Source organism: Oncorhynchus keta, chromosome 14 (assembly GCF_023373465.1).
Source record: "Oncorhynchus keta strain PuntledgeMale-10-30-2019 chromosome 14, Oket_V2, whole genome shotgun sequence".
Classification (NCBI taxonomy): domain Eukaryota; kingdom Metazoa; phylum Chordata; class Actinopteri; order Salmoniformes; family Salmonidae; genus Oncorhynchus; species Oncorhynchus keta.
The window spans coordinates 77,059,299-77,072,899 of record NC_068434.1 but is presented as its reverse complement, the minus strand read 5'-3'; the positions used below and the strand labels follow the sequence as shown (position 1 = coordinate 77,072,899).

General features: G+C 48.4%; 1 protein-coding gene across 1 annotated transcript in view; it reads left to right on the top strand.

The window, feature by feature from the left end:
* LOC118360694 (transcription initiation factor TFIID subunit 4) overlaps nucleotides 1-13,601 on the top strand; it is an 88,370-nt gene that overhangs the window by 19,954 nt on the left and 54,815 nt on the right. The window contains exon 4 of the mRNA XM_052462625.1: nucleotides 12,547-12,669. Coding sequence (XP_052318585.1) covers nucleotides 12,547-12,669 — 123 coding nt within the window. The remainder of the gene's footprint in view (nucleotides 1-12,546; nucleotides 12,670-13,601) is intronic.

Here is a 13,601-nt window from a genome sequence, read left to right as displayed (position 1 = left end):
CCTAGTCCACACTAGCACTATTTTTATTTATTTGTTGCTTTGTTGTCTGGAGTTTCAACTTCTTTCAGTTTTTTTCCCTTTCTTTTTTTCCTCAAGACATATTATAAAGAAAAAATCACCAGGCTTTTAAAAATACCTTTGGTGTTCCTGTGTGTTTTGGAATATTACAAAGTCCTGTAATGAGAATGAAAACAACAAAAAGGAGATTTGCCTCAGAGGGAGATTGCGGCTCGTCTTCTCTTGCAAAAGAAGCCTGTAGGAGCACTTTTTCTTTGTGCGCTGTAGCACTCCTTGGGACTCCAGCGACAGGGGAATTGGGTACGCTGAGCTACGCTCGTGGCGGGGTGCCAGCCAGCCTCCCTCCGTTCCCGGGATAACAGGGAGAGGAGAGGAGGCAGATTTGAGGACACGTTTCAATTAGGGAACAAACACCACACACACAGAGGAGAGAAGAAGATCTAAATCCTGACCAGCCAGACTACCTCATATTCTCTTAACCTCTTTCCTTTATAAACTGTACCTGCACTGGAGAACAATAGCTCAACCAGCCTGCCCCTTTTTTATTTGAGAAATGTAATTTGTATAGAACTTCACAGGGGAAGGAAGAGGAGGGTAGTGTAAAGAGAGGGGTCTTTCTTTGTGAGTTGATTCTCTAAGTGTGCCAGCTCTTCCCGCATGTTTCCATTAGATTGTCATGTTGGCTAATTAGAGAGCGGCAGCATGATTCACCTTGGTAATTAGCAGGACTTGCACACCACGTGCCTGGAGGCTAGTGTGAAAGAAGAGCCCAGCCTCAGAGCCCTGCAGTCTCCTCTCCCCTCCGCTGCATGCCTGCCTTCTCTCTCTCTCCCTGCTTCCCCGTGAAGATTCTCTTTCTCTCCCTGCTTCCCTGTGAAGATTCTCTCTCTCTCCCTGCTTCCCTGTGAAGATTCTCTCTCTCTCTGCTTCCCTGTGAAGATTCTCTCTCTCCCTGCTTCCCTGTGAAGATTCTCTCTCTCCCTGCTTCCCTGTGAAGATTCTCTCTCTCTCTCCCTGCTTCCCCGTGAAGATTCTCTCTCTCTCCCTGCTTCCCTGCAAAGATTCTCTCTCTCTCTCTCTCTCTGCTTCCCCGTGAAGATTCTCTATCCCTGCTTCCCTGTGAAGATTCTCTCTCTCTCCCTGCTTCCCCGTGAAGATTCTCTCTCTCCCTGCTTCCCTGTGAAGATTCTCTCTCTCTCCCTGCTTCCATGTGAAGATTCTCTCTCTCTCCCTGCTTCCCTGTGAAAATTCTCTCTCCCTGCTTCCCTGTGAAGATTCTCTCTCTCTCTCTCTCTGCTTCCCCGTGAAGATTCTCTCTCTCTCCCTGCTTCCCTGTGAAAATTCTCTCTCTCCCTGCTTCCCTGTGAAAATTCTCTCTCTCTCCCTGCTTCCATGTGAAGATTCTCTCTCTCTCCCTGCTTCCCCGTGAAATTTCTCTCTCTCTCTCTCTCTGCTTCCCTGTGAAGATTCTCTCTCTCTCCCTGCTTCCCTGTGAAGATTCTCTCTCTCTCTCTGCTTCCCTGTGAAGATTCTGTCTCTTCTCATCTACCTTACACTTTTTTGATTTAGAAATGAATAAATCATGGCGATCGTCCTCGTCCTCTTGAATATCTGAGTTCACATCTTTTCCTTGATGCAAATGATACGTGATCAATAGAAAGGTGATGAGCACTGAATCTCTTTCAAAAGAGAGAGAGAGGGAGAGAGAAGACTGCTAGCACAAGCACGGTCGCATGTAAAGGGAGACCATGTGAAAGAAGAACATTTCAAGTTGGACATTTTCCCTTAGATAAGCATTATTTTTAATGATCACCGCTTTCCTGGCGCTTCCTTATAATGCTGCTGCTTGAATATGCTTATCGGTGATTTCTGGGTTCCTCTGTTTAAAAACTCCTATTCTTTAAAAAAATATTCTACAAATGTTATTCTAAGGAATTAAAATACTATCTCTGTGGATGGGTTTTGGAGTGTGTTTTATACACAACCAATTTTTATAAACACAGTCTTTATACACGGTTTAATTTCTGCAAATAAGTTGCAAATAAATACGAACCGTAGTGTCATGATAGTGGCCCTCACATAATGACCTTAGCTCCGGGAGGGCTCATGGCGCTGAATAATTGGTTGTTGGCTCTGGAAATAGTTGTGACGTATCCATCCAGCTCAGGAGAAAATATAACATGCTGAGACTGTAACTAGGGTTCATTTCCATAGGTAACGTATACGTATAATAAGTATGGCAGCAAACAGATGCTTTCTTCATCTCTCGATTTTATGGTGAAGAAAAACACGACTGAAATTCCTCAATGTAGTATTAATCACTGTACATGAATCTATTCATCGAGATAAGCATGTCTATGTATAATCCTTGGTTAATGCAGTGACTCATACCTACCTACAGTATGTGTGTTTACTCAGAATAAATACATATTGTGGTGCATAAAACATTTGTAAAAACAAAAATTGAAAGACGTTATTATTTATTTTCTTTCCTGTATCTATTTATCTAGTTAAAGGGCCAATCTGAGATTGCTACATCCATTTTTGACTTTTAAATAGATTATATACAGTGCCTTCAGAAAGTAGTCATACCCTTGACTTATTCCACATTTTGTTGTGTTACAGCCTGAATTCAAAATGGAATACCTTTTTTTTCTTTTCTCACCCATCTACACACAATACCCTATAATGACAAAGTGAAAACATATTTTCCAGAAATATCTCATTTACATCAGTATTCACACCCCTGAGCCAATACTTTGTAGAAGTGCCTTCGGCGTCAAATACAGTCTTGGGTATGTCTATCAGCTTTTCACATCTGGATTTGGGGATTTTCTCCCATTCTTCCTTTAAGATTTTCTCAAGCTCTGTTAAGTTAGATGGGAGTAGCAGTGAACAGCAATCTTCAAGTCTTTCCACATATTTTCAATGGGATTCAAGTCTGGGCTTTGGCTGGGACACTGAAGGACTTTCACATTCTTGTTCTGAAGCCATTCCAGTGTTGTTTTGGCTGTATGCTTGGGGTCATTGTCCTGTTGGAATGTAAATCTTCACCCCAGTTTAAGGTTGTTTGCACTCTGAAGCAGGTTCTCATCAAGGATTTACCTGTATTTGACTCCATTCATTGTTTCCTCTATCCTTACCAGTCTCCCAGTCCCTGCCGCTGAAATGCATCCCCATAGCATGATGCTGCCACCACCATGTTTCACAGTAGGGATGGCGTCCGGCGGGTCATGAGCTGCGCCTGGTTTTATCCAAAACTATTATCAGACCACAGAATATTTTGCCTTTCACATGCCTTTTCGCAAATTCCAGTCGTGCTGTCATGTGCCTTTTTCTCAGGAGTGGCTTCTGTCTCTCCCATAATGTGCTGTAGAGACTCCATGACCAAGGTCATTCCTGCCCAGTTGCTCAGTTTGGTCGGAGGGACAGCTCTAGGCAAAGTCTGGGTAGTTCCATATTTTTTCCCCAGATGTATGCCTCATCACAATTCTATCTCAGAGATCTAAGGACAGTTCCTTGGACTTCATGGTATAGTTTCTGCTCTGACATGCACTGTCAGCTGTCGGACCTTATATAGACAGGTGTGTTTCTTTTTTTAAACCATGGCCAAACAATTGAAATGGCCACAGATAGACTCCAGTCATGTTGTAGCGACACTTCAAAGTAAATCGGATGAACCTGAGCTCAATTTGGAGTGTCATAGCAAAGGGGTGTGAATAATTACTCTATATGAATGAGATATTTCTGTATTTCATTGTCAATACATTTTCTGAAAGCATGTTTTCACTTAGTCATTTTATTTCACCTTTATTTAACCAGGTAGGCTAGTTGAGAACAAGTTCTCATTTACAACTGCGACCTGGCCAAGATATAGCAAAGCAGTGTGAGACAAGCAACAACAAAGAGTTACACATAAAATAAACAAACATACAGTCAATAATACAGTAAAAAAAAGTATATATACAGTGTGCACAAATTAGGTAGGATAAGGGAGGTAAGGCAATAAATAGGCCATAGTGGCAAAATAATTACAATATAGCAATTAAACACTGGAGTGATAGATGTGAACAGGAGATGAATGTGCAAGTAGAGATACTGTGGTGCAAGGGAGCAAAATAAATAAATAACAGTATGGGGATGAGGTAGTTGGATGGGCTATTTACTGATGGGCTATGTACAGGTACAGTGATCTGTGAGCTGCTCTGACAGCTGCTGCTTAAAGTTAGTAAGAGATATGAGTCTCCAGTTTCAGTGAATTTTGCAGTTCGTTCCAGTCATTGGCACCAGAGAACTGGATGGAAAGGCGGCCATAGTAGGAATTGACTTTGGGGGTGACCAGTGAAATATACCTGCTGGAGTGCGTGCTACACGTGGGTGCTGCTATGGTGACCAGTGAGCGGAGATAAGGCAGGGCTTTACTTAGCAAATAATTATAGATGACCTGGAGCCAGTGGGTTAGGCCAGTGGGTCAGCCAACAACAATTATGGGGTGTTGTGTGTAGATGGGTAAGAAAAACATCTATTTAATCCATTTTGAATTCAGGCTGTAACAAAACAAAATGTGGAATAAGTCAAGGGGTACCAATACATTCTGAATGCACATCGATTTTTGAAGAATATACAGTACCAGTCAAAAGTTTGGACATACCTACTCCTTCAAGGGTTTTTCTTAATTCTTTGTTATTTTCTCCATTGTATAATAATAATGAAGACATCAAAACTATGACATAACACATATGGAATCATGTAGTAACCAAAAAAGTGTTAAACAAATCAAAGATATATTTAATATTTTTCAAAGTAGCCACCCTTGGCATTCTCTCAACCAGCTTCATCAGGAATGCTTTCCAACAGTCGTGTAGGAGTTCCCACATATGCTGAGCAATTGTTGGCTGTTTTTCCTTCACTCTGCGGTCCAACTCATCCCAAACCATTTCAATTGGTTTGAGTTTGGGTGATTGTGGAGGCCGGGTCATCTGATGCAGCACTCCATCACTCTCCTTCTTGGTCAAATAGCCCTTACACAGCCTGGAGGTGTGTTGGGTCATTGTCCTGTTGAAAAACAAATGATAGTCACACTAAGCGCAAATCAGATGGGATGGCGTATCGCTGCAGAATGCTGTCGTAGCCATGCTGGTTAAGTGTGCCTTGAATTCTAAATAAATCACAGACAGTGTCACCAGCAAAGCACCCCAACACCATCACACCTCCTCCTCCATACTTCACGGTGGCAACCACACATGCGGTGATCATCCGTTGATCATCCGTTCACCTACTCTGCGTCTCACAAAGACACGCCGGTTGGAACCAAAAATCTCACATTTTTACTCATCAGACCAAAAGACAGATTTTCACCAGTCTGAAGTCCAATGCTCGTGTTTCTTGGTGTCCTTTAGTAGTGTTTTCTTTACAGAAAATTGACCATGAAGGCCTGATTCACGCAGTCTCCTCTGAACAGTTGATGTTGAGATGTGTCTGTTACTTGAACTATGTGAAGCATTTATTTGGGCTTCAATTTCTGACGCTGGTAATCTCTGATGAACTTATCCTCTGCACTGACCTTCATGTCTTAAAGTAATGATGGACTGTCATTTCACTTTTCTTTTTTGAGCTGTTCTTGCCATAATATGGACTTGGTCTTTTACCAAATAGGGCTAGTGGTTGGGTGCCTGTTTTGTTATCGTTTGAACTGCAGATAGCCCCTTTAAATCAACCTGTATACCACAGCTGTACTTTAGCTCTACCAAACACAGCCCCCACATCAGTAGGTCAGGGCTGAAACATGGGGAGACATAGCAGATTGGCCCAGTCATATTGGATGTCTACTGAGTTGAGATGAGGTTGGAGATCTGATCGGCGATTTAGCTTAGACTCCCCTCGCTTAACTACCAGGCATTTTAAATGAGAAAAGGCCTTACAGCTCACAGATGTTCATAGAACGGAGAGACAGACTGCCTCATATAGTTACTAAAAAAAGTCTGCTGTGCGGGTGTCAAGTAATGAAATCAAATGCATGGATTTAGGTAGCTGCATAAGTAGGAAGTTAATGCACGTACCCAGGCACGCACACACACACATGCGTGTACACACACCCTCAGAATACAGTATATAGGTTATTATATGGGTTGTTTTGGCCCCTGGCGAGTTCCCTGCTGTGCCCCCTCGGCCCTCAGACCAGGTCTGGGCTGGGGTAGAGATCAGCAGAGGCCCCCTGCCCCTGCCTTTATCCTGGGCTCTTTTAGAGGGCAGAGAGCCCCCTGCTCCTCTCCTCCACAGCCCCACAGCCATCTGTGACGTCAGCCCTGCCTGCCCTGCCTCCTCTCTGCTCTGCGTTCTGCTCCACCAAGGACATCTGTCTGTAAGCGTCTGGGGGGCCGCGAGGCGAGCAGCTAGTCCCCCAGGCCAGGGGGTAGAAGCCTTTGTTACCAAGCAAACTGCACAGATAGAAAACGTCAGGTTGGACATCGTGGCTTATGGAACTGACTCCTCTGTGTATGTGGGGTTTATCTGATTGCTGTCTGTCTGAAGAACGATCTCTCTCTAGCTGTCTGCCTTTCCCTGTTTCAGACATTTTTGCATCATGTAGAGAACATGGACATCGTGTTCTTTCCTTGTGAGGAGACAAATAACTGTGCATAGGTTTTTATGTGGGTTTGACACTTGAAGGGCTGAATTTTTTGTGAAACATTTAGGGCATAGCCCTGACTGAGTTTTTTACTGCTGTAAATAATTCAGAAAAAGGAACAACCAAGTAAATAAGCATGGGAAAACCTCAGCCAACAAATGGGACAGAATTGGCCTATAAAAGACAAACATATCCACTCTTCTGATATTGACTGTTTCTTCACTTCACTCAATCCATTTACTGAATACTTTTCCAGTTATGATGTTAAAGGTGTTAACATTGCTGTTTGTGTATTGAAACCAGACTTCTAGCTATAGGAAGTGTAGCCTGATTATTGGGCAAACACATTGATTGGAGATTCTATCGGGGGATTTTTGCATCACATCTAAGCAATGTTCTACTTCTCCTGACCTTTGTAAATCATTTGAGTTTCCAAGTCTCCTTCCCTGTTTCCAAAGGGCATGCGGGCAGACTGCAGGAACTGGTTTTTAAGAGACTTCGGGAGAACCAAATACTTAAGCGCAGACATTGATCGAACCTGGCAAATATATGTTTGTTGGTTCTTGGTTATTTTATTCTATTGTTTTGAGCTGCAGACTCCAGTATTTCAGTGACCTTGGTGGTAGTCTAGTTGAGGCTTCTCATCCATAGGTTAGACGAGTCAATAATACACAGTACACAGGCCCCGCCCAGGGGTGTGTCCAAAGGCCAACCTAGGCCTATAAACGGCACTACGTTTGACCTGGTTAAATGGAGGGCATTATACAGGAAAACGTAGTGCACTATATAGGGAATATGGTGCCAGTAAGGTCAAATCCATCCACCCTTTAGTTTTGACCTGGACTCATAGTGCTCTGATCAAAAGCACTGCGCTGTATAGGAAATAGTTTGTCATTTCAGATGCAGCCCAGGTTTGCAGTCATCTTATGTAGAGTTATAGAAGCACTATGGCAGCAGGCCTCAGATCAGATTGGAATCAGTCTCTTCTCCCAACATCATTATGGCCTCAGTCTCCAGTGAGGGGAAATGCAGACTGGAGGAGGGAGGGTTGGGGTTGAAGGAGGGTTGCAGATGGTGAAATGAGGTCTGCATTTATCATACAGTCATAAATCTGAATGGCAGAACAGGCAGGGTAGAACGCTGCAGGCTGTGAGCCCACGCCTGGTGCCAACTGCCAGGCAGGGTAGAGATGCATCCCAGCATCATGGTGCCATCAGAGAGATAGCAGGACCCAGACCCTAACACACACACACACACATAGACACACAGACCCCAGTAGACCCAGTCCCTCTCTCTCCATGGAGGCAGCAGAATCCTTTGAGGTCAAGCCTTAACAGCTTTCTGTGTGTGACCAAGCTTAACAGGGTTAACACTGATACCAGAGTTCCATCTGATATCTGTACCCAAACTGTGTAATGGAAATCTTTAGCCATAATAGCTAGCTAGTTTATCCAGCTGTCTCCTAACTTTCCACTGGATTTTCTCATTTGTATAGTTCTGCTTTAATTCACACCCAAACACTCCCTGGAATCACTTCCTGAACCTGTCATCTGGTTACGTGTTTATGGGTGTTTGGGAGCCGTGGTGGAACAGTGGTGGGACTGCTCCTCTCCTCAGGACCCCGTGTTGCTTACATCACACAGCCCTGTAAAACGGCTACAATACTTTCATGTGATGGAAAATGCACAGTAGCAGCAGTAAAGTTTGGGTGGATTTCTGTCTGGTTATTATTGCAGTTTTTCCTGTCTCCTAGTTTATCCTAGTTTATGTTGTCAGTGTGCTTTGAATTTTTCAACGGTTTTGCCTTGATAAATGTGAAGTGGCAACACCCTAAGGGCATGCTTTGCCTGGGGCTTTTTAAGATTCAGAGACAACTGCATGCGCATTTTGGATCAGGTTTTTGTAAACCAATGCAACCTTTTATAGAGCACCATCTGAAAGCAACATTTCCTCTGATCAGACAACATGCACATGCACACGCACAGTTTAAATACTGAAATTGAATCAACAAATCACATTACATCAAGAAGGATTCAAACATTTCAAGGTATTGCATACAAGGATACAAAAAGCACCTTCTCCATATAGCTTGGCTGCCTATAACAGCTGAAACAGAGCACCATCTGAAAGCAACATGACATTTCCCCTGATCAGACAACACGCATGCATGTACACACTCTCACACACACACATACACACACACGATCTTAGATAACATAAAAGAACATGAAAGACATGAAAGAACACATTGATTGTCTCTATTCACTTCGACCCAGGCCTCTCCCCCACTGGGCAGGCAGGCATTTCTCCCCTCCGTGCTGTGGCTGTGACTGGAGTTGATAGGATAGGCACGTGGGTGTGGGGAGAGGAACTGACGCCCTCTGTGCTACCATGACCCCAGGCTCTCACACGTCCGCCCTGCCCCAGCCCCATGCAGCAGAAACGCCAGCTCCCAGCAACGCTCCCTCCCTCCCCTCAGCCCTTCTCCCTCTCAGCCCCCAGGTCAGACAACACTCCCCTCCCTCCCCTCAGCCCTTCTCCCTCTCAGCCCCCAGGTCAGACAACACTCCCCTCCTTCCCCTCAGCCCTTCTCCCTCTCAGCCCCCAGGTCAGACAACTCCCCTCCTTCCCCTCAGCCCTTCTCCCTCTCAGCCCCCCAGGTCAGACAACGCTCCCCTCCCTCCCCTCAGCCCTTCTCCCTCTCAGCCCCCAGGTCAGACAACGCTCCCCTCCTTCCCCTCAGCCCTTCTCCCTCTCAGCCCCCAGGTCAGACAACGTTCCCCTCCCTCCCCTCAGCCCTTCTCCCTCTCAGCCCCCAGGTCAGACAACACTCCCCTCCTTCCCCTCAGCCCTTCTCCCTCTCAGCCCCCAGGTCAGACAACGCTCCCCTCCTTCCCCTCAGCCCTTCTCCCTCTCAGCCCCCAGGTCAGACAACGCTCCCTCCTCCCCTCAGCCCTTCTCCCTCTCAGCCCCCAGGTCAGACAACGCTCCCCTCCCTCCCCTCAGCCCTTCTCCCTCTCAGCCCCAGGTCAGACAACACTCCCCTCCTTCCCCTCAGCCCTTCTCCCTCTCAGCCCCCAGGTCAGACAACGCTCCCCTCCCTCCCCTCAGCCCTTCTCCCTCTCAGCCCCCAGGTCAGACAACCCTCCCTCCCCTCCTTCTCCCCTCAGCCCTTCTCCCTCTCAGCCCCCAGGTCAGACAACACTCCCCTCCTTCCCCTCAGCCCTTCTCCCTCTCAGCCCCCAGGTCAGACAACGCTCCCCTCCCTCCCCTCAGCCCTTCTCCCTCTCAGCCCCCATGTCAGACAACACTCAGCCCCCTCCTTCCTTCCCTCAGCCCTTCTCCCTCTCAGCCCCCAGGTCAGACAACGCTCAGCCCCTCCTTCCCCTCAGCCCTTCTCCCTCTCAGCCCCCATGTCAGACAACGCTCCCCTCCTTCCCCTCAGCCCTTCTCCCTCTCAGCCCCCAGGTCAGACAACACTCCCCTCCCTCCCCTCAGCCCTTCTCCCTCTCAGCCCCCAGGTCAGACAACACTCCCCTCCCTCCCCTCAGCCCTTCTCCCTCTCAGCCCCCAGGTCAGACAACACTCCCCTCCCTCCCTCAGCCCTTCTCCCTCTCAGCCCCCAGGTCAGACACACTCCCCTCCCTCCCCTCAGCCCTTCTCCCTCTCAGCCCCCATGTCAGACAACACTCCCCTCCCTCCCCTCAGCCTTCTTCTCCCTCTCAGCCCCCAGGTCAGACAACGCTCCCTCCCTCCCTCAGCCCTTCTCCCTCTCAGCCCCCATGTCAGACAACGCTCCCCTCCCTCCCCTCAGCCCTTCTCCCTCTCAGCCCCAGGTCAGACAACACTCCCCTCCCTCCCCTCAGCCCTTCTCCTCTCAGCCCCCATGTCAGACAACACTCCCCTCCCTCCCCTCAGCCCTTCTCCCTCTCAGCCCCCAGGTCAGACAACACTCCCCTCCCTCCCCTCAGCCCTTCTCCCTCTCAGCCCCCAGGTCAGACAATGCTCCCCTCCCTCCCCCTCAGCCCTTCTCCCTCTCAGCCCCAGGTCAGACAACGCTCCCCTCCCTCCCCTCAGCCCTTCTCCCTCTCAGCCCCCAGGTCAGACAATGCTCCCCTCCCTCCCCCCAGCCCTTCTCCCTCTCAGCCCCCATGTCAGACAACACTCCCCTCCCTCCCCCTCAGCCCTTCTCCTCTCAGCCCCCATGTCAGACAACACTCCCCTCCTTCCCTCAGCCCTTCTCCCTCTCAGCCCCAGGTCAGACAACACTCCCCTCCCTCCCCTCAGCCCTTCTCCCTCTCAGCCCCCAGGTCAGACAACGCTCCCCTCCCTCCCCTCAGCCCTTCTCCCTCTCAGCCCCCAGGTCAGACAATGCTCCCCTCCCTCCCCTCAGCCCTTCTCCCTCTCAGCCCCCATGTCAGACAATGCTCCCTCCCTCCCCTCAGCCCTTCTCCCTCTCAGCCCCCAGGTCAGACAACGCTCCCCTCCCTCCCCTCAGCCCTTCTCCCTCTCAGCCCCCAGGTCAGACAACGCTCCCCTCCCTCCCCTCAGCCCTTCTCCCTCTCAGCCCCCAGGTCAGACAACACTCCCCTCCTTCCCCTCAGCCCTTCTCCCTCTCAGCCCCCAGGTCAGACAACGCTCCCCTCCCTCCCCTCAGCCCTTCTCCCTCTCAGCCCCCATGTCAGACAACACTCCCCTCCCTCCCCTCAGCCCTTCTCCCTCTCAGCCCCCAGGTCAGACAACGTTCCCCTCCCTCCCCTCAGCCCTTCTCCCTCTCAGCCCCCAGGTCAGACAACGCTCCCCTCCCTCCCCTCAGCCCTTCTCCCTCTCAGCCCCCAGGTCAGACAACGCTCCCCTCCCTCCCCTCAGCCCTTCTCCCTCTCAGCCCCCAGGTCAGACAACGCTCCCCTCCCTCCCCTCAGCCCTTCTCCCTCTCAGCCCCCAGGTCAGACAACGCTCCCTCCCCTCCTTCTCCCTCAGCCCTTCTCCCTCCCCTCAGCCCCCTGTCAGAGGTCAGACAACACCCCCTCCCTCCCCTCAGCCCTTCTCCCTCTCAGCCCCCAGGTCAGACAACGTTCCCCTCCTTCCTCAGCCCTTCTCCTCTCTCAGCCCCCAGGTCAGACAACGCTCCCCTCCCTCCCCTCAGCCCTTCTCCCTCTCAGCCCCAGGTCAGACAACGCTCCCCTCCCTCCCCTCAGCCCTTCTCCCTCTCAGCCCCCATGTCAGACAACACTCCCCTCCCTCCCCTCAGCCCTTTCTCCCTCTCAGCCCCCAGGTCAGACAACACTCCCCTCCCTCCCTCAGCCCTTCTCCCTCTCAGCCCCCAGGTCAGACATGACATTACCTCAGGCAGCGCCTCACCACTGCTTCCCCTTTACACATCACATACTGAAAAATCACAATGAGGCATGTGACCATGCAGCACCGCTCACCACTCAGACTCACAGACATGTACGCTGCTAAACCCTGACAACATGCTGCCATTTTGTCTCTCTCTGAGTTTGGGGAGGGAGGGAGAGAGATGGGTCATTTATTGGAGGGATGGACATTAAAATGTAATTTCTCAGCAATAGACCTGTTCTGTGCGCACAGACATGCCTCTGCTACTGATGATGTCCATTGTGTTCATCCATTTATGATATGTAACATCTTAGTCTGCTTTGGCAGATGGGACAAAAATCAATTTTCCCTGACAAATAGAGTTGGTCAAATAGTTACAGTTGGTTATGATAGAGGGTAGATATACAATAAACCAGTAGATCTAAACAACAAGTACAGTAAGATAACCACCAATGTCTCTGAATCGTTACCCCCATGTAATCTGTTGACCCATGTAACTGAAGGTCATGCTGAGCTAGTAATGCTAAGCTAACGTGTGCCTGTTGCTTTGTCTCCCTCAGATGCAGCAACAGGAAATGGCCCTGGTGAGGCAACGAGACGCGAACCTGACCGCGCTAGCTGCCATCGGACCTCGGAAGAAACGCAAGGTGGACTCGCCAGGGGCCACGCCGTCAGGGACCGAGGTAAGACCGGAGCCCCCCTATAAAGTTTCCAACTGCTAGTTAGCTTTTGTCGTTTTCTTTAACCTGCTGTAGGAGGACGAAATATATACCTACACAATTACTTCTGAAACAAAACTAACAAATAAAACAAACATTGTTCGATTTCCCTCTCAATTTTTTAAAATCCGCCCAGTCGCCCTAAAAACAAGTTTTAGGACCACACTGTTGAGATGCATGTCAATTGTAATTACTCACCAACCCCAGTAGGAGTACTAAGGTGTACATATTAGATGCCCAGAATGGGATGTTCACACACAACAGGTTTACACACCCCGTGGACTGTTTTCTCTTCTGTTTCTACTGAACATTGATGAATTGCATGGCCACATGCTCTGCAGTATTGGTATTCATTAGTCAAGAACCAGATGTTGGATTGGCTCTGTACTCTGATTGGCTCTGTTTTGTTGTCCTCATATTATTTAGGAAGAGTTCTATGGTGGGCCTGGTACACAGTGTGCAGGCCATCCTCTCAACCATTACGTTGTCCTCATGCTTATTTGTCTATAAAGTGGATGAAGATGAGTCCTTCTGAAGTCTCCCTTTAGATTAGAGACATGAGCCAATACCAAGGTGCGAGGCAGAGAAATACAATCCCTAGAATGGGATCCCCATTCAAGTCAATGTTCTAGGGATTCTATTTCTATGAAGAGAGGGGATGGTGGTTTGTTAGTTTGTTTATCAATTATCCAAGGATTGGAGTTGTTGTTTTGGGGGTATTATTGTTGTATTCTTAATACCAGACCTCCTGAACAGAAATAATCTGTTCTACATTATCCCGGTTTGGGGCATGTATCTAATGCACCACATTGAGACCTCAGTAAGCTAATACAGGGAAGATGATGGGAATATATCTCTGATACATGAACCAACATCCACATCGACAGGACCAGAGC